The following is a 19,510-nucleotide window of genomic DNA, read 5'->3' on the forward strand; positions in this document are numbered from 1 at the left end:
ACTCCAGGCCTACTTCCTGGCAGCCCCCTTCTACACAATGAACCCCTTATTTTTGGCTCGATTCCAGAGCCTAGGGGAGCCGACAAAATCCACTAGCCCTAGGCTCTGGTATGTGGGGGAATGTAGGGAACGTCTTTCTGTTTCTCAGAGAGGGGTTTGTTTGCTTTTTTTTTTGCTTCTTACTAGGTGGCTGCACAAGCACTCACCCTACAGGGAACTCCTGTGGGGACGCTGTGTGCGGTGCGAAGGCAACAAAACGAAACAAGCCTCAGGGATCCATTTCCCCCACCTACCCGTAGCGTAGGGGTGGGCAATAATTTTTGATGGGGGCCACTCCAAGAATTTGGTAACTGGTCGAGGGCCGCATTCTTCCATGATATCAATGGAAGAGGTGCGGGGTCTGGTACGGAGGTTGGGTGCAGAAGGGAGCTTGGGGTAAGGGAGGGAGTTTGGGCGAAGGAGGCAGTTGTGACTTGGGGCACTGGACTGGAATACAGGGGGTGGGAGTGTGACCTAGGGCAGGGAATTGGAGTATAGGAAGGGTTGCAGGGAATTTGGGTTTTGAGCTAAGTCAGGAGGGGACTGTGATCTGGGGCGGGATATGGGGACAGGAGGGGGACAGAGGATTTGGGTGTGTGAGGTAGGGGGCAGGAGTGGGGGCAGAGGTTTTGGGTATATTGCGGGGCAGAGGGTTGGGGAAGGAGGGACTGGGGTGTCAGAAGCAGGCTCTGGCCAGGAGACTTACCAGCCAGCAGCCATTCCTGAATCAGCCTCCCTGCCTCTCTGGCTGCCCTTCTCCCACACAGGCTGCAGCCATGTGCTCTGGAGCTCCTTGTGCTTCATGGCTACTGGTTATTGAAACTAGCAGCTCCCATTGGCCAATTTCTGGCCACAAACCGGCCAATGAGATTGTGCTGGAGGCAGGAGCAGCTCCAAAAATCTCTCTCCTCTCCCTTCCGCCCCGCAGCCCTGTTTTTCAGCACTGTGCAGGTAGGGTGAGGCAAGTGGGGAGCCTGCCTGGGGCTCCCCACAGTGTCTGCGAGCCAGATCCAATGGCTTGGTGGGCCGGATCTGGCTGTGGGCCATATTTTGCCCAGGCCTGCCCCCTTGATGTAAGCTACAGACTACACCTCTTTTGTACCTGCACAGGAACTGTCAGCAACATGTCTGTACACAGACTGTGGTAAAAAAGTTGAGAACTGCAGTAATTTTTCAAAACAATGTGTGACTGAATGACAACTGCCCCCCCACGTCCATCACTAAGTACAGTAATTTTGTCAAGTGCAAAAGGAAGTATTTTTTCACACAATGCACAGTTGCCAGAGGAAGTTGTGAAGACCAGGACTTTAACAGGGTTCAAAAAAGAGCTAGATAAATTCATGGAGGGTAGGTCCATCAATGGCTATTAGGGGGCAGGGATGGTGGTCCTAGTCTCTGTTTGTCAGATGCAGGGAATGGGTGATAGAGGACGGACCCCTCAATGTTTACTGCTCTGTTCATTCCCACTGGGGCATCTGGTATTGGCCACTGTCAGCAGACAGGACACTGGGCTAGATGGACCTTTGGTCTGAGCCAGTATGGCCGTTCTTACATCCATCGTGCAACATGATCCCTGCTTCTAGGCTGGAGCTTAAATGAAATTAATCTCAGTGGAAGCGTCATGCCCAGTTTTCATCAGCGAAGCGTGATACCGCAGGCCTATGGCGTTCTGGGAGAGAGACCGCTAGCCACATGCATAGAAGGCCAGTGTTACACATCGAAAGGCCCAGTGTGTGACTGGGAACAGCTTGGTCCCAGCTTGCAACCCCGAGCCCCTGGTGTCCCCCCTAACTAGTTCCGCTGGAAACCTGACCTCGCATCGTCAATTGGCCTGCTTGTGTCGAATAGCCAGGCGGGCACAGTTCTGCATGGGTCCCAAGCATCTTAAAAACAACAGGCGCTTGGTACACTCTGCTCACAGCCGGCAGGTCTAAGAAGAAGGGAGGGTGAACACAATAGAGCACGAGTAAACTTTTCTCAATGACCCAGTCAATATACCCATCACTGAGACTCAGGAGTGAACCAAAACCTATTGAATTCATTGTGACATTACTTACAACCCAGTTAGCGCCAGAGCCCTCGGTGCGGGCTTCTGAGTTTCTCCATCTCTGACAACCCCATTTAAAATCTGAGTGAGGAGCCACCTCGCTGCCAGTTCTCTGGACGTGCTCCTGTATCACATTACATGGCCTCCCTCTGAGCCGAGCCCTCTGTGGGGGCTCTCAGGCTGGGAGCTGACTTTACCTCAGGCTGCCCATACTAATGCTTGTAGCCTACAGGCCCTTGGTCCACACCTCAATATCAGCCAAAAAGGCTGCTGCCACAGAAGTGGGAGCCTGCCTGGCATCTGAACAGCTGTGCGCCCTCAACCACTCAGAACAATAGCCCTCTGTCCACGGTAAGCCTGTAACCCTCTGGTCGGAGCAGTTTTTGCTCCCCCCCTCTGTGCCTGAGCTACAGAGAATGCAAGTCTGTTAGGCTACGTCTACACCACGAGTTTTTCTCAGGAAAAAATATGCTAATGAGGGACTCTTTTGTATGAGGCGCAATCTCATCTGCATATTTTCTGTGGATCTGTTTTTGTGCTGGGGTTTTTGCACAAAAACAAACTGTGGATTTTTTTTTTTTTGGGTGCAAAAACCCCAGTGCAAAAACGGATCGGCAGAAAATATGCAAATGAGTTCCCGACTCATGCAAATGAGTCCCTCATTAGCATATTTTTTGCCGAGAAAACTGTAGTGTACACATAGCCTTACAGCCTCCAACTTGAGAGTTTTTCGGCTCTTTAGGCTAATGCCTTCAGCTCTGCAGGTGCCCGGTTCAGTGCCTGGGACTGACCAAGCACATTTTACTAGATAACAGCTCTAAGACATTGGCACCAGTTAAAGATCACGAGAGGGGCATGGTCCAGTGAACAGATCACCAGATAGGGACTCTCCTAGCTCTGAAATTGACTCACTGTGTGGCCTGGGGCAAGCCTGTCTGTGCCTCAGTTTACCCACATGCAGCATGGAGGAAAGGCCCCGTGCCCACCTCAGCAGTATGTTGACAGAATTGATGAATTAGTGCCCGAGAAGTGATCTCAGATGCTCAGCTGAAATGCGCTCTAGAAGATTAAACAGTCACTGTTACTGGGAGTATCTCCTGGACTACAAAGGAGCTTGTGCAGAGCACCGAGGCCAGCTCCAAGACAAACACGGGAATGAGGTCTGACAACTGTATCAGAAAAGCCTCTTGCGTGTGACTGCTGGGCTCTGGAAGGCTGAGCTCACTAGAGAGAATTTGAGTTGCCTGTCTGGGTCACCCAATGCTGAGCTGGATGCAGAGTTGTGGAAGCATCACACCGGAGCACCCCAGCATCATTCAGGAACAAGCCCAGTCAACTATTGTGACTAGCTGCCAACTTTCATGAGGACATTCCCCCATGCCCTTTCCTGTTGGCTGAGGCCGGAGGATGGAGGGAGGGCGAGGGAAGGAATAGAATACAAGAGATTCTTCAAAACTGCCTCGGTTGGCTTTGACCAGGCTGCATGGCAAGACAAGGTTGTCAGAGAACAAAAGGGAAGGTATAAACTAACCAACACGCAACAGTGGAGTCAATGAATCACCCAGCAATCTACTATAGATTTGCTTTTGTCTGTCAGTCAGTCTGTCCATCTGTTTGTTCAGGAACTCCTCCACCTGAACAGTAAGCGCTAGCAACACCAAATTCAGTATACAGCTTCCTCTTAGCATAATTTAAATCCAGGTCAGGGTTTGGTTGTGGCAGGAAAATGGGATGTGCCTGAATGGGATTGCATCTCAGAAAACCAAATAGAAAAGAGACAGAATCACCTGGCAGGTGAAAGGGGCTGGCTGCGGACGTATTCCTCCTTCCTCGTCTGGGAATGCCCCAATCCCAAGCCTGCCACCACCCCCCCAGATGCTGGTTAGGGAGGGCAGTGGGGACTTCAGCTCCCAGCCCTGGTCATACAGGAACATTTCTAGCTGTTTCCCTTCATCAGGGAGCAAGAGAAAAGCGCCCAATTTGCTGCATTCCTCACTCTGGCTGGGAGCATAGGGGGCAGATGAACTTGGACTGGCCCCAGCCAAAGGACATGCACCCTTCTCTCCATGGAACTACAGCGACCCTGGAGAGGCACTTCTCACCTAGCCCCAAGCTGCTGTGATGGGAGAGGGCTGGAGGAGTCCTCTCCCCATGGGGCAGACTGCATATCGAACCCCTCATCCCCAGCCCAACCCCAGAGCAAAGATTTAAATCAGCTGTGGCCAATCCACCGCTCGCGAGCCGCATGTGGCTCTTGCCTCCCAAAAGTGCAGCTCGTGAAGCCGCTCCTGCGCCCCCTCCCGTGGCTCCCTCACCACCCCCCCCCCCCCCCCCCGCCGGCCTCCCTGTGCTTACTGGTTCAGAGCTGCAGGATTTTAAAAATGGCGCCCAAGAGGGTGGCCGTCTTAAAGGGGCAGCCTCCTTTAAAAAAATTTTTTTAAATTTTTAAATTTTTTTTTTGCTCAACAGTTCTGTTCTGGGGGGGCTTTTTTTTGCTTGACAATTCTGGTGTGGCTCTTTGCAATTTTTCCGATGCTGTTTTGGCTCTTTTTTTGGCCACCCCTGATTTAAATGAAGCACGGCCATTTTCATTTTATTTTCTAAAAAACAAAAATTAATTGAGTTAAAGACCCGAACAATGCTGGGTAAATCTTGTAGTCTTAGCATAAAGAAGGAAGGATCGTCTTGTGCCTAAGGCTAGAAATCAGGAGACTTAGGCTGAGTTTCTTGCTCTATCAAAGACTTTTCTATGTGTAGAAAAATGGGGATACCATCCTATTTCTACTGGCCTTTATCCATCATCTATTCATAGATACCAAGGTCAGAAGGAATCATTGTGAGAATCTAGGCCAACCTCCAATATAACACAGGCCAGAGAACGTCCCCAAAATAGTTATGGAACAGATCTTTTAGAAAAACACCCAATCTTGATGTAACAATGGCCAGCGATGGTGAATCCACCACAACCCTTAGTACACTGTTCCAATAGTTCATTATTCTGTTAACATTTTACGCCTCATTTCCAGCCTGAATTTCTCTAGCTTCAACTTTCAGCCACTAGATAGTGTTCTACCTTTCCCTGTTAGACTGAAGAGCCCTTATCAAGTATTTGTTCCCCAGGTAGATACAAGTTAAACCGCTCTAGTTCAGCATGATTTTAATTAGCCAGATGTCCACTTATCATCTGTGTGGCCAAGTTTCCCACAGTCCCATAAAGTTTGTTTACAGCCACCAGTCCTGGCTGTCAGTGTTCTATGCTGTTCTTTAGCTCCTGTTTACCCCTAAATGTCTTCTAAGAGCTCAGTGGAAGTGTTGGTAATGCTGCTAGACAATATTGACCTCCCAAGGTCTGGCAAATTCTTTGGTTTGGCACCGTCAGGACCCTGGATGCCAGACTACAGATGTTCAACCTCTGCTAACAGACAATCAAGGCAACCCTTACGCTAAATAGATTGAGCTCCGTGAGTCTATCACTCTAAGACTTTTTTAAAAAACCTTTTAATCTTTCTTGTGGCTTTTCTTTGAACCCTCTCCAATTTTTAAACATCCCTCTTGCGCTGTGAATCCTGGAACTGTACATGGTATTCTAGCAGAAGATGCGGCAATGCCAAATACAGGGGTAAAATAACCTCTTTACTCCATTCCCTTGTCTATGCACGCAAGGATCACCTTTGCCCAACTGACTACAGCGGATTATCTTCTTCAGTGTCACTGCTTCCTGGATTAGAATCCCTCCTATCCTGTAAGCATGGCCTAAATTCTTTGTTCCTAGACAGATATGTTTACATTGAGATGTATTAAAATGCATATTGATTTTGCTTGTATTCAGCTTAACAAGCAGTCCATCGTGCTCTGTACCAGTGACAGCCCTCATTATTAAATCACTCCCCCAATTTCTGGGTCATCTGCAAACTTTTATCCCTGATTATTTTATGTTTTCTTCCAAGTGATCGATAAAAATGTTAAACAACAAAGGACCAAAAATCAGTCCCTGACAGACTTCAATAGAAAACACACCCACTCGATGATGATTCCCTGTTTCCCTTACATTTTGATAGTCGGTCATTTTTTAATCCAATTAATGTATCTCATATTAGTTGTATTCTACCAGTCTAGTTTTTTAATCAAAATGATGTGGAACAGCAGCAAGTCAAATGCCTTACAGAAGTCTTTAGTATGTTACTTTAAAGCTGATATTTTTAATCAGCCAAATCTGTAAATTCATAAAAAATATAGTGTTAAGTTAAACAGGATTAATTTGCCATTAGCCCATGTTAATTAGCATTAATGACATTACCCTCCTTTTTTTATTTACTGAACTGAGTCCTGTACCAGCAGCTCCATCATCTTGCTCAGGATCAATGCCAAATTAAGAACATTATAACTACTTGAGTCACCCTATTTACCCTTTAAAAATACTGGTACAACATTAGTGTTCTTCTAGTCTTCTGGAACTTCCCTACTATTCCAAAACTCATTGAAAGGGAACATAACTGTACAGTGAGCTCCTCGGACAGCTCTTTTAAAACTCCTGAATGCAAGTTATTTGGATCTGCTCTTTTAAAAATATTTTGCTTTAGTAGCTGCTATTTAATATTCTTATGAGATACTAGTGGAATGAAAAGGTTTATCACCCTATGATGAAACCGCATAATTTGTCTTCCCCCCTCAATGCAGAACTTTAATATTCATTGAGCATGTCTGCATTATTATTATTAAGTCAACCATTTCCATTTGATAATGGATCATGGTTAGGATTCTTTTTTTTTTTGTCCTAATATATTTTTAAAATTCCTTATTGTGCTTATCTTTGCTGGCCACAGATTTCTCCTTACCTCCCTCTGTTCCCTTATCAACTTAGATTGAGGAAACTCTGAGGAAGTTGCTAGATAGGCACACCCAGCACAATGGGGTTGGGTCCTCATGGCACAATTAACAGTTCAGTACATGGGAAAGTAACATCCTTGTGTGTGGATATGAGGAGAGTGAAACCCTATAAAATGGGATTTTGGAGATACGAGCTCAAGAAAGAGTGAGCGGCATAAGCCAACTCAATACAAAGGAGACCTACCCAAGAAGCGTGGTTCCCATTGCTAGGGAAGCACAGGAGGAGGAAAGGAGGAGGCAAAAAATGTTGGTGAACAAACCATCTAAAGCATCACGCCCCCCTTTTTGATTTTTGAAAAACCCTCAAACCCCCGCCCCCTCCCAAAAAAGGACTGAGTAGGCAGCACAACTTGATGGGGGGGAGGCTGAGTCACCTCGTGCCCCCCCTGGAATTTCTTGCTCCCCCTCCCCCAGTTTGGGAACCCATGATCTAAAGAATAAAAGGATTACAATCCTATTGCTCTTAAATAGCATAGCATTCAGTAGCACCTTTTTCTAAAGTTGTGGTAAGCCTAACGGGACAGCATATTCTTCCCCATCAGGGCTGATGGTAAGGGTAAGTCCCAAAGGCTTCTCCACCAGGATAGCACTGAACCATAATTAGGAGTGGGAGCAACAGCTATCAGCAGTCACACCTCCAGCCTGGCTAGCCCTCCGCACTGATTTTGGCATTGGAGTCTAGTTCTGGGCCTCACATACCAGTAGTAGTGCTGGGGAGCAAAGCCCTAATGCAGCTCTAGCTTTTCAGTGCCCCTGGAAAAGCCAGCTTCTAGACCAGTGGTTCCCAAACTTTTTGGCATCACACCCCCCTTTTTGATTTTTGAACCCCCCCCCCCCCCGAAACAGCAGCAAAACTTGAGGGAAAAAAAAAAGGGAACTGAACAGGGCAGCAAAATTTGATGGGGGGGGGAAGGCAGGGTCACCTTGTGCCCCCCCTGGAATTTCTTCACGGCCCCCCAAGGAGGCACGCACCCCAGTTTGGGAGCCCATGTTCTAGACAAAGGAAAAGAACAAATGCTCTGACTAGTGCCTCGCGCTCGTTAGCACAAACCCTGTCTCCCCGTTCCACAAATGTTCCTCTTTTCCTTGGTAAGAGCACAGAGAAATAATTAGACCAGCATTTCTGGTCTGATTTTCAGAAACGCTGAGCCCCTGCAGATAAAGGCAGAGCCGTGGGTGCCAGCACAGCCGAAAACAAGGGCCATATTTTGTAACCCAGGAGCTGCGGCTTTGCTTTACGTTTCAGCAGTCACTCTTTTTAAAGGCGGTAACATTAAAACATTAAAAAGCAAGTGTTACTGCCCAGGCCAAATGTTCAAAAACCACTAATCAGGCCTCAAATATGTCATGAGCTTAGTTTAAAAATCATGAGTTTTGTCTCTAAATAAGTGTGGTGTCCTTTTCATGTGCCTGCTGTTTTCTGAGTGCTTGGGCTGTATGCAGGTCAGCTTTTCTTTACAACTATGGATATGAGAACCTTCCTTTATATAAAACTAGGACAGTCCTGCGGGGGGGTGGCGGGGATAGTGGAGGAGGGGGAAGGGCACAGCCAGCCCCTTTTACCTGCCTGCTGATTCTGTCTCTTTTCTGTATGGTTTTCTGTGTCTCTGTATGAATTGGAAGCTTCAGCCATCCCCCCAGTCCTCCCTAAAGGGTGCTTGGGGGGTGGGAGGCTTGGGGCTGGGGCAGTCTCGAAAGGTGGGGCACGCCCCTTGTCAGCCCCTATAACCTGCCTGGTGAGTCTGTCTCTTCTGTATGGTTTTATGAGAAGCAATCACATTCTGGGCATAGACAGACAGATGGACACAGACAATTCTCTCAAATATATAGTAGATAACTGTGCCTTTCTCCACTAGTGGTCCCTGCTGCCTCAATGGAGTTACATCTGTACCAGTCCTCATCTCTGGCTCTTTCTGCCCCCGCTGGTGGTCATTATACAGTATAACTGTGTCTGCTAGTAAAGCCTGCTCTGTTTTATGAAAAGAAATCCCAATCCAGGCAGAACCAAACCCTGACCTTGCTTTAAGTTATGATAAGAGGAAGCGACATACCAAGTTTGGTGGCCCTAGCTCTTACTGTTTAGGACGGGTTAGCAAACAGATGGACAGATAGCCAAGCACACTCACAGACAAACTCTCTCAACTATATAGCAGATGAAAGATGAGATTCTCACATAACTGACTCCAGAAGCTGGGGTTTCAGGAAAAACAACAACTCTCACAACACTTCTGATATAATCCTGGGAGTTGGCAACATTGAACTATTCTCAGAGAATTAAGCCTACCAAGCAGATATGTCATTTCAACTCTTTGAGTCAGCGACTGTAATTTGCTGTATGCATAGCACCTAGCCAGCAGAACCAACAGCCTCCGTGGTGCCTGAGCGACATGGGGGAGGCCCTTCACCTCCGCAGTCCCAGAAGGGATAGGGCCAGGGCAGAAGGGTGGCACTCAGCACTGCCCAGAGCACGTAGTACTCTCTCCCCAGCCATTTGTGCTGCTCCGGCCTGGCGCTGTGGCGGAGATTTAAAAGGCCCAGGGCTTCGGCTACTGCGGGCAGTGGCTCCTGTACCTAGCACAATGTGGGGGCGTGAACCTGCTAGATGCTATTACAATTTAAATGGTAAATAATAATGTGTGGACAGATAGGCAGCACCTACAGAGACATACACGGCCCTGTTTCCATGAGTTAGCTAGGCAGAGCAGAGACCATAGTTACTTGATCTTAAAAAAAGTGTGAAATCTAGAATTTCAAATTGTCTGTAGGTTGAATAGGAAAGAAGAGGGAGGAGGAGAACTGATATCCTCTTTTCAGACAACGTTAGCAGTAGCTTTGATCAGCACAGAAAAGCTTTAAAAGGTTCACAGCTGTCATTCCAAATGGATTGTCTTTTGCATTATTCTTTTCATTAGCCAGTTATCCTTTTTGTAGGACCTTTATGTTTAATTTTGAAAGTGTCGGACTGTGCAGCACCCCAGTATGAAACTTTTTTGTGTGTGAGAACTCTGTATAGCTGTCTTGTTTAGCTGTATGCATGTGCAGAAAAAGGCTGTCAAATAGACAATGCCCCTTCTATTTACAACCTTAACTTTTCTACTGTCTCTTAATTCCCCCGTAAAAAAAAAAAATCTCACAAAAACCTAACAACAAACAAAAAACACCCAACATATACTGTTTAGGGAAAAAGAAAAAAAAATCCAGAGAGATCAACATTTATATAAAGGTGATGAAAGATTTCTGGGCGCTACCAAAGCATTCACAGCAAAATATTTTGGTAATTGATTTGCTTGGGTATGACTGAAGATTCTATTCAACGTTCTAATGTCTATGAGTCAGACAGACATAGAATCATCTTTAAATTATATCTAAGCAAATTTTAGCTTACCTTGAAGGTAAAACCAATATATTTTTAAAGAAATGGGGCAACCGAGTCTATAACATGCCAAATAGAGGTGAACAAACAAGAAGTTACAAGGCAGGCCTCCGGGGAAATGAAAAATTCGTTTCTCAAGCTTCTGATCAATCTTATTAACATTTTTAACATCTACAAGTCTCCTCAGAGTTCTTTATTGTGACTGCCACATTAAGTGTTTCCCTTTGTCTTAAAATGCTGCATTATATCAAGCTTATTAAAATCTGTTTCACCAGGTCAGGAAATTAGTGAACTTCTGATAAAGCACATCATGCATAATGGGAACCTCATTACACAGCCCAACATGTTGTTCAAGGCACAGTCACCCACTATGTAAAATGTGTAGGAGAATTCTCAACATCCAACGCCAGTAACGCAGTTCACACAGTGTGTGTGTTTGCAGATGGGTGTTATTATGCACAATATTTCTCCTCTGGAACTTGGACAAAAATGATAAAACCCAAATACAGTTAATTTAAAATTTGGCACTTCCGCTTTATGTCCTGTAAACGATCCATTTTTTAGCTCTTTACAGCTCTTGGGTGATGGCTTTTAAAATGGGAATGATGCACTTTTGTCCAGTAATTACTTTATGCATCAGTGAGACAAAGCTGCCCTATTTTGTCTGTGCGTTATCGTTGTGTCTTCTCAAGTGTAATAACCCCCTGCAATTATTTCACCACACACAACTGGCAAACTTCTGAAAGGCAGATGGTTCGTTCTAGGAAAAATATTTCTTTTTTAAAAGAAATCTAAGGCTGAAAGCTACTTTATTTTCATTCTGTTTTTACAATGGTTCACCGCCGACAGCAGTTTAATGAACATCCCACAGATTTCTGTAATGTCACCACCAACTGCCCTGTTAATCCAGATGTGGGCCATAGAGACAACAATTCCCAAGATGCAGTGCTTTACTTAGTAATGTGGACACCCCTAATCTAGTAACTAGTAAAACAGACAGAATTATAGGCTGCAAAGATGACATAGGTAAAAGGGACTCTAAATTAAATCATATTTCCAAGAGGGGCTCTCTCTATTTAGCATGAAGCTGAAGTGATGGAAACATTTCTCATTTTAGAAACCCAACTGATTAATGAAACCATCATTGAAGGGGGAAGGAAATTGACAGATTCGGGCTCGCCATAAAAGTTCTGAATTCTGGCCACTTGTTGAATGAATAAGGGCTTGAAGGGAATAACAATAATGTATAAATTTCAAGTGCAGCCAAGGTGCAACGGACCTTATTTCAGTTGCTTCAAAAGTTGCAGAAATATAAGCTTCTTTGCTTCAACATTTAGCTTATAGCTTCAACTCTGTAGCACTTACACCCATCTATACGTGTAAGTGCTACAAAGTGGAAGATATCCAATATGCATGTGCTCTCTAATTTAAAGCCAATGACTGTATACACTGAAAGACAAAAAATCAAATTGAAAATAAAATGCATTTTAGCATATTAACCATTTGACCAGATTACCAAGAGATGGTAAAATCTCTATCACCTGAAGGCCATAAATTGGGATCAGATCCCTTTCTGAAAGACAAGCTCTAGTTCTGCCACACATTATTGAGTTCAACCGAGTTCAACCGAGTTCACTTCCATACCACGGAAGAATAATTCTCTTGTCGGTAGGAATGGCAGGGTGAAATTGTGGGCCCTGTGCTATACAGGTCACCTCAGACCAGGGATGGTCTATAAGATGGGTGGTGGTTCATTAGGGTTAGCCCCTAACAGGCTGCTGCTGCTATGATTACCTGTGACTCCGCAGGTATGGGTGCTTGCAGCTCCCATTAGCCACAGATTGCTGTTTCTGACCAATGGGAGCTGTGAAAAGTGGTGCAGACCGGGACACTGCTTGCTGCAGCTCCCATTGGCTGCACACGGTGATCCTCAACCAATGGGAGCTGCAAGCACCCCTACCTGCAGAGGCGCAGGTAAGTACAGTGGCAGCCTGCCAGGGGTTAACCCTGGGGAACCAGATCTTGCCCGTGAGCCGGTATTTGCCCACCGCTGCCTTAGACAGTTTTAGTATTTGGCCTTACAACCTTTGTAGGGACAAGGAGTGGTCTGCAAATTATAGGCAATGTACAATTTAAACTACCTGATTTGTAAGCTTATTACTAGAACTGGTTGAAACAGTTTTAATTTCAATATTGTCCAACGGAAAAAAGGGACAATTTTTGGAGGACATTTTTGTAAAAAAGATCTCATTGTGACTGGCCCTGCATTAGGTTACATTTTAAATCTGTATTTTAATATTTATATGAGCAAATGCATGCTATTCAGTCAATTACAGCTAGCTAACTCAAGAGGGGTAGGGTTTAGGCCCATATCAGAATTAGCATTATTTAATCACAGTTCTCTTTCTATGGGGTTATTTCTACTATACATGAGGGTTTTCTTTATGAGTCTTTGCTCCTGTGAATAATTATTCTCATTACTTTTTCCATTTGCTATCGCTAATGCCTTTTAGGAGCAGAAGTTACTATCTAAGAGCTCTCTCTGCTATTACACTGAAGTTGTGAAACCCAGAGAATCCAGTTTAGGTTCAAACAACATAGCTACAGAACAAAACAGGTAGGCTAGTTTTCCCCCTTCAGCAGAGACTGCGCATTTTCAGAACAATGACCCTGTCTCTCTCTAATAGCAATCTCAACATCTGGGTTATGGATCAGTAGAAGAGTTAGAACCTAACCAATGAGATTCCTCGCAGAGCGACAATTCCTAAGATGTCTGACCGTACGGAATGTTTCAATAGCCCACAAGAAGCTCAATGATATTGAGAGGTTCTTGACTGCACTGAGACGTTTTCTATCAAGTGGCTTTTTAAGACATTCGTTTATAAAACATTTATAAAGTGTGAAACTTTATCAAAGACATGACATTCGGGGAAACATTAACAAGTGCTTATGTGGGAGGTTCAGGAAACCGCATGGAAGCTGTTGTGTTGACAAAGGGCCCTTACAGGGGCTGGAAACTTCACAAGTGCTGGGTGTTGGCCTAACTTTCTTTCCACTGAAATCAATGCGAGTTTTACCACTGACTCCAGTGGGAACAAAGTTGGACCAATACTGACTGCTTCTGAAAATCACACACTACATTTATTAGCCAAGGTAATATTTTTGGGGTCAGACGATTTTTCTTGCCTGTACAAGTGAAAATGAGATTCTTCTCAAATAAAACATGCCATGAATGTGCAGGGACTTCTGCTGGGAGTCAGGGCTTGCACCTTTCTGAGAGACTGGCTCAGTTTCTGCTTCTTTATTCCTGTTGTAGGAATTCTACTTAGCTCCCTATCCGGCACCCATCACTCTGATCTCTGGTAGCACATTAAGTAACATGTGGTGCTTTCTTTCCACCTGTCTCTCTTCTTCGCCACAGAGGAACTATAAGGTGTCTGTGTATGTGTGCCTGTGTATACTATATAATTTGCATTTATGAACGAGAGGCTAAATGGGAAGTGCTTATTACCACCAAGCTATCCAGAAACATAATATTCCAAATAGGGGCTAGTACAACTAAGGAAAGGGCTATTTGCAACATTTATGTTGGGAGTTAAGATCTAGGTACAAATCTTTCCTATGAAAAACCCTCCCCCACACCTGCCAAGTAAGCAGAACTTAATGGGGTATTTTTTTTTTTTTTTACTTTATGACCTACATTGTTAAGCGTCCTCAGCTCACCGGAAGCACATGTAACCTGCATGTATGCAATTCAGCCTCTCATCCCAGGTGAAGGACACTCAAACTTTGCCTCTACTGTTTGCAGGCCTCCCAATGACGGCTGGGGGTAGGGAGGGGGTGGGGAGTAAAGGGGGCAACTGCCAGGCAATTTAAAGGGCCCAGGACTCCGGCCATTGTGGTGGCGGATGGAGTCCCAGGCCTTTTAAATTGCCACTGGAGCCACGGGCAGTGCGTTCTGTACGACGCTGAGGTGGTGAGGAGGGACATGGTCCAGGAAGCACTGAGGGCTGGCTGCTCCAGCCTCACCCCTTCTGCCTGAGACCCCGCCCTTGCAGGAGCATGGAGCCACCTTGCCTAGGAGTCTGGCAGGTCTGTTTTGCCTCTGTACATGTGTGGGAGGAGGAGACTAAATCTTACAAATTTGTGGCATTTTCTTCTTCGCATCATAGGCTGGTGAATAGGTAATTATTTCTCCTTTCTCTGTGACGCTGTTAAACAGAGCCTTCAATGTACATTATTTAACTACCCCGCGTCTGACACCCCAACTCTCCTCCCCCCCAATCCACAATGTAACCGTTTAATATTATGTGTAAGGTGTACAGAATTGTTATGGTTATATGAATATGGCTTATATACAGCAGTTACTCACAGACTAAGCAGGCTATAAGGTAATGTGGTTTGAAATAACTACCATGAAAGAGACTGAACTAATGCTTTCAGATTTAAAATGATATTTTTTAGAAACACCACCAATACAGGCAGTCCTCGGGTTACATGGATCCGACTTACATCGGATCCCTACTTACAAACGGGGTGAGGCAACCCTGCACTAGCTGCTTCCCCCCAGGAGAACAGGGAGACGCGAAGCTAGTGCCTGCCCCCAGCAGACCAGGGAGACGCGGAGTGGCTTTTCTCAGCAGACACCTCAGCTTGAGAATAAAGGACTGAAGGAAGTGAGGTGTGAGAGAATAAAACAGCTCTGGAGAAATGTTTGGCTAGAGTATCCCCTACAATATGTACCAGTTCCAACTTACATACAAATTCAACTTAAGAACAAACCTACAGTCCCTATCTTGTACGTAACCCGGGGACTCCCTGTAATGGACAACCTACAAGATATCATAGACTGTCAGCTCTTTAGAGCAGGGACTGGTCTTTTTATTGTGTGTACAGCACCTCGCACCATGGGCTTTTTTGTTCATGACGGGGCCTTCTGAGCATTACTGCAATATAAATCATCATAAGTGAATACATTTTTCTTTTCTCTGAAAAATTTGTATCAATATTTATATCTCTTCTCCCTCCGTATCTAAACACTTCATTGTCCTTAAAAACAATCAATTAAACCCCCCAAGAATTAATTCCAACAGCCAAAAGTTGGGTCAGCCTGCAATAACAACCCACTATGACTATGATGGAGGAAAATAGAATTCCGGTAAAGAAACGCATTTTAATTTCAAACTTCTAAGGAGGAGTCACTGCTATTGATCAGCTGAAGGTTCTGCACAGGGCTACTCTTGTCCTTCTGCTAGGTATTATTTTCTTAAATGATGACAGGGCTTTGCTTAACATATAGGTATTCTTCCCCCAACACTATAAACGTGTCTTTTTTATTATCTCTGCTGTAAACATATCTAATATGCAACATTCGATCTGTAAGTTCTTCAAACACTGGGTCGCACACTTCAAAGTGAGGATCTTTTTATTCTTTTATTAAATTGTCATTGGTACTGGTTATTTGGTATATCCAAACCAAATTACGGAACTGCAAGCTAAGAGAGCAGCAACACAGCTTGTCCATTGTAAACCATTTATTATTGTTTTTTTTTTCTACCTCAGTTGCTTACAGGAAAAAAAAGTAGTAAAAAACCCCCCCAAACTCCAAAAACCCAAAAGCACAGATGAGCTATATACAAAATGAGAAAATTCACAATAGCTGAAATGTTTGCAAATCATGCACACTACGAAAAGTTCACAAAGGCAAAGCAATTCATAGCAAAACAAACAAACAAAATAATAAAAAAGCCATACAGATTAAAAAAAAGCAGAAGAATAAAAAGGAAACTAACCAATTATTACATCAAGCATCTTTAATGAAAAGAACAGCATAGCTGTGTATGTAGAGCCTTGGACACCGACATTTTAAACAAGTAGATTAACAAACATTAAAATGCATTACAGTTCTACTGTAAGCATGCAATATACTTCTCACAAACTTATAAAATTGGTAGAAGCACTTTTTTAATGAAAAGGAGAATTTAAATGCAATGTGTGCTTTCAACTATACAGCTCAGAACTCAGTGCTGTTAGAAACAAAGCCAATAATGGAAAAGCACATAAAAATAGGTGAAGGGATACTTCATATATTTATGCAGAGGTTAAAAGTTAAGAGATGCAATACAGCTCAGACTAACAGCTCAGCCTCCGCTACTCCTGCTAAAACTTTAATTCTGCCAATGGTTTGCAAGTGAAGCAGGGAAGTAAAAGGGACTGCAGTATCTCAACCTCAAAAGGCATAGTCTACTTCAAGACAGGGAACTTTCTAAGGGTACATCTACACAGTAGTGTTATTTCAGAATAACTAACGTTATTCCGAAATACCAAAGAACGCATCTACACAGCAAGTCTTTATTTTGAAATAATGTCAAGCTGGAGGACTTCTTACTCCAACTCAGGTAACCCTCATTTCATGAGGAGTAAGGGAAGTCGAAGGAAGAGTGTTGAGTGTTCTTCCTTTGGGTTCCTGCTGTGTAGACAGTGCCAAAAGCCAAATTAAGCTATTTCGATGTCAGCTGCACAATTGACGCAGCTGAAGTTGCACAGCTTAATTCAACTTTAGCCCTGCTGTGTAGACGTTACTCTAAGAGCACCAAATGTGGTTTTTGTGTCTTTTAAGAATGGGATGAATTTGTGTGTGTGTGTGTGTGTGTGTGTGTGTGTGTGTGTGTGTGTTTTCTTCTTGGAGGCAGGTGGTTTGGTACCCTCTAATCTTCCACACCTTACTCTGATGAGCACTTTCAAGGTGACATCACTATAGTGAGCAATAATTTTTGAGGGGGGGGCCACTCCAAGAATTTGGAAAGTGGTCGAGGGCCGCACTCTTCCACGATATTAATGGAGGAGGTGCGAGGTCTGGGATGGAGGTTGGGTGCAGAAGGGAGCTTGGGTGAAGGGAGGGAGTTGGGTGAAGGCGGCAGTTGTGGCCTGGGGCACTGGACTGGGGTGGAGGGGGTTGGACTGTGATCTAGGGCAGGGAATTGGCAAACAGGAGGGATGCAAGGATTTCGGTTGTGAGCTAGGACAGGAGGGGGCTATGATATGGGGCAGTGGATTGGGGTGCTGGATCTTGGAGGAGATATGGGCACAGGAGGGGGGAAGAGAATTTGGGTATGTGGAGTAGGGGGCAGGAGTGGTGGGCAGAGGGTTGGGGAAGGGAGAGACAGGGGTGCCAGAAGGTAGGCTCTGCCAGGAGACTTACTAGCCAGCAGCCTCCCTGCCTGCCTGGTCCGCTCCCACACAGGCTGCAGCCATGTTCTCTGGAGCCCCTTGTGCTTCATGGCTACTTGTTATTGAAACAGGCAGCTCCCATTGGCCAGTTTCTCTCCAGAAACTGGCCAATGGGATTGTGCTTGGGGCAGGATCAGCTCCTAAAGCTTCCCCCTCCACTACAGACTCACAGTTTTTAAAAGAAAAACCTCCCCACTGCTGCTTTTCTGAGCGGCATGTGGGTGGGACGAGGCAAGCGGAGAGCTTGCATGGGGCTCCCTGCAGTGTCCATGGGCCGGATCCGGTGGCTTGGCCGGCTGAATTCGGCTCACAGGCCGTATTTTGCCCAGGTCTGCTATAGTCAAACTTTTCTGTTTTCAAAACAGAACTCTCAGTTATTAGAATTTTAACTACTGAAAGATCTGTAAAAACAAAAAAGTAATAATCAAGCAGTTACCAACTTCACAGATTAAATTTTTACAGCTGCATGATCATATTACTTGGAAAAAATAGATGCATTCCCCTGGCTTGACCAATAATGGTAGCTATAGGTTACCAGCCCTCCTGCATGATAATTAAAAAGCATCAACATATCAGCTTGGGGGCTTTTTACTGGACTTGATCAGAATTTCCATTTCCCTAATAAATTATTTGTACAAAGTTTGTGAGAAGTCACGTCTTTATAACGTCACTAATGCCCGCTCCATTCTCTTTGTGAGTTACATTCCGTGTGGGCATTAAAATTCATATCAAGCAGAGGAAACAAAAATAAGAAAAAAAGCAAACTCAAGCAGTGAGGATACGGAGCCTTTAAAATAATAATAATATTAATAATAATAATAAAAATAAAAAATAAGTCCAGTCAATCAAACCAGCCAGTAAGAGCAGCATTTTTTCAGTGGACATTGATATTAAACATGGACCACCCAGGCGGTCTCTGTCTGTCTCTTTCTCTCATTAGCACTGCAGTAAACCCCGATTAATTTGTTATGCATCTTTAAGAACTAGTTGATAAAAATTATGTCTTGTGAAATCGGCAAATAGTCTGCAAAGTGAAATGAGAACAGAAATTAATAGATTAAACTGAAAAGATAAGTCCCAGAAATTATAAAAAAAAAATAAAAAAAATGAAACAGGATAGGGAGTGATTGTAATAATAATGATTTTTAAATGACTATTAAAGCCTAGGAAAAAAAAACGTGATGAGAGAAGATAGAACAGTTGCCAAAGTGATTTAAATTCCTGCCACCTTTCAAGCTAAGGGTTGTCACCTACTTTGATAGAAGTACAATACAGGAGATATACAGAAGGGGCATCATTCAAACAGACAAACAATGATAGCGCAAAGAGCCTTCTTTCCAAATTACCAAAACAAAAGTGCAAACAGGTGGATCATGACATTTGTAGCATTGTTTCACTTTGACAACAGTAAATACCACATTACAACACAATCGAGACTGGCATTTTTTAAAAAAGAAAAGAAAAATAAAATGGGCCGTTTAACCTGAAAAGACAAGTGGAATAAGGGTGCTGTTGCTGAAATAGATGCAACTGTAATACAGTTTTTTAAACAGCAACTGTTAATAGCCCAGTTTTGCAATACTTTATTATTATAATACGAGGAACACTATAATTTCCTTGAAATTAGCTGACTTATTATAGCACAGACATTAGACGCGTACTATATTAAGGTTCCGCAACACATCTGTACTCTAATAAGATGCGACGTCAGGACCGCTCTATAACAAACCATTTAAAGTAGTGTTCTGACATAGCGATAAAGGATAAGTGCATGTGCTTTTATTAAGGCATTTAGTTACTAACTCCTTTCGTTCAGCCTGGCCCTGAGAACTGCTGGTAAAATGACCAAAAGAAGATGCAGCCAAACTGAAATAGTGTGGAGGTCTTCTTTTTAGTAAAATCCCACAGAGAACACTGTTTTTCCTTCAATGCTA

General features: G+C 44.2%; 1 protein-coding gene across 26 annotated transcripts in view; it reads right to left on the minus strand.

Annotated features, from left to right (window-relative positions):
- Positions 1 to 19,510, minus strand: part of MSI2 (musashi RNA binding protein 2) — a 470,472-nt gene that overhangs the window by 61,588 nt on the left and 389,374 nt on the right. Inside the window, exon 11 of one of the 26 annotated variants that reach the window (XM_014581348.3) lies at positions 15,749 to 18,600. The exons of the other annotated variants lie outside the window; for them this stretch is intronic. Within the exon in view, the coding sequence (XP_014436834.1) occupies positions 18,560 to 18,600 (41 nt within the window). The 3' untranslated portion in view covers positions 15,749 to 18,559. Of the gene's footprint in view, positions 1 to 15,748; positions 18,601 to 19,510 lie in introns of those variants that run through there. 26 annotated transcript variants of the gene reach the window in all.

Source organism: Pelodiscus sinensis, chromosome 21 (assembly GCF_049634645.1).
Source record: "Pelodiscus sinensis isolate JC-2024 chromosome 21, ASM4963464v1, whole genome shotgun sequence".
NCBI classification, from domain to species: Eukaryota; Metazoa; Chordata; order Testudines; family Trionychidae; genus Pelodiscus; species Pelodiscus sinensis.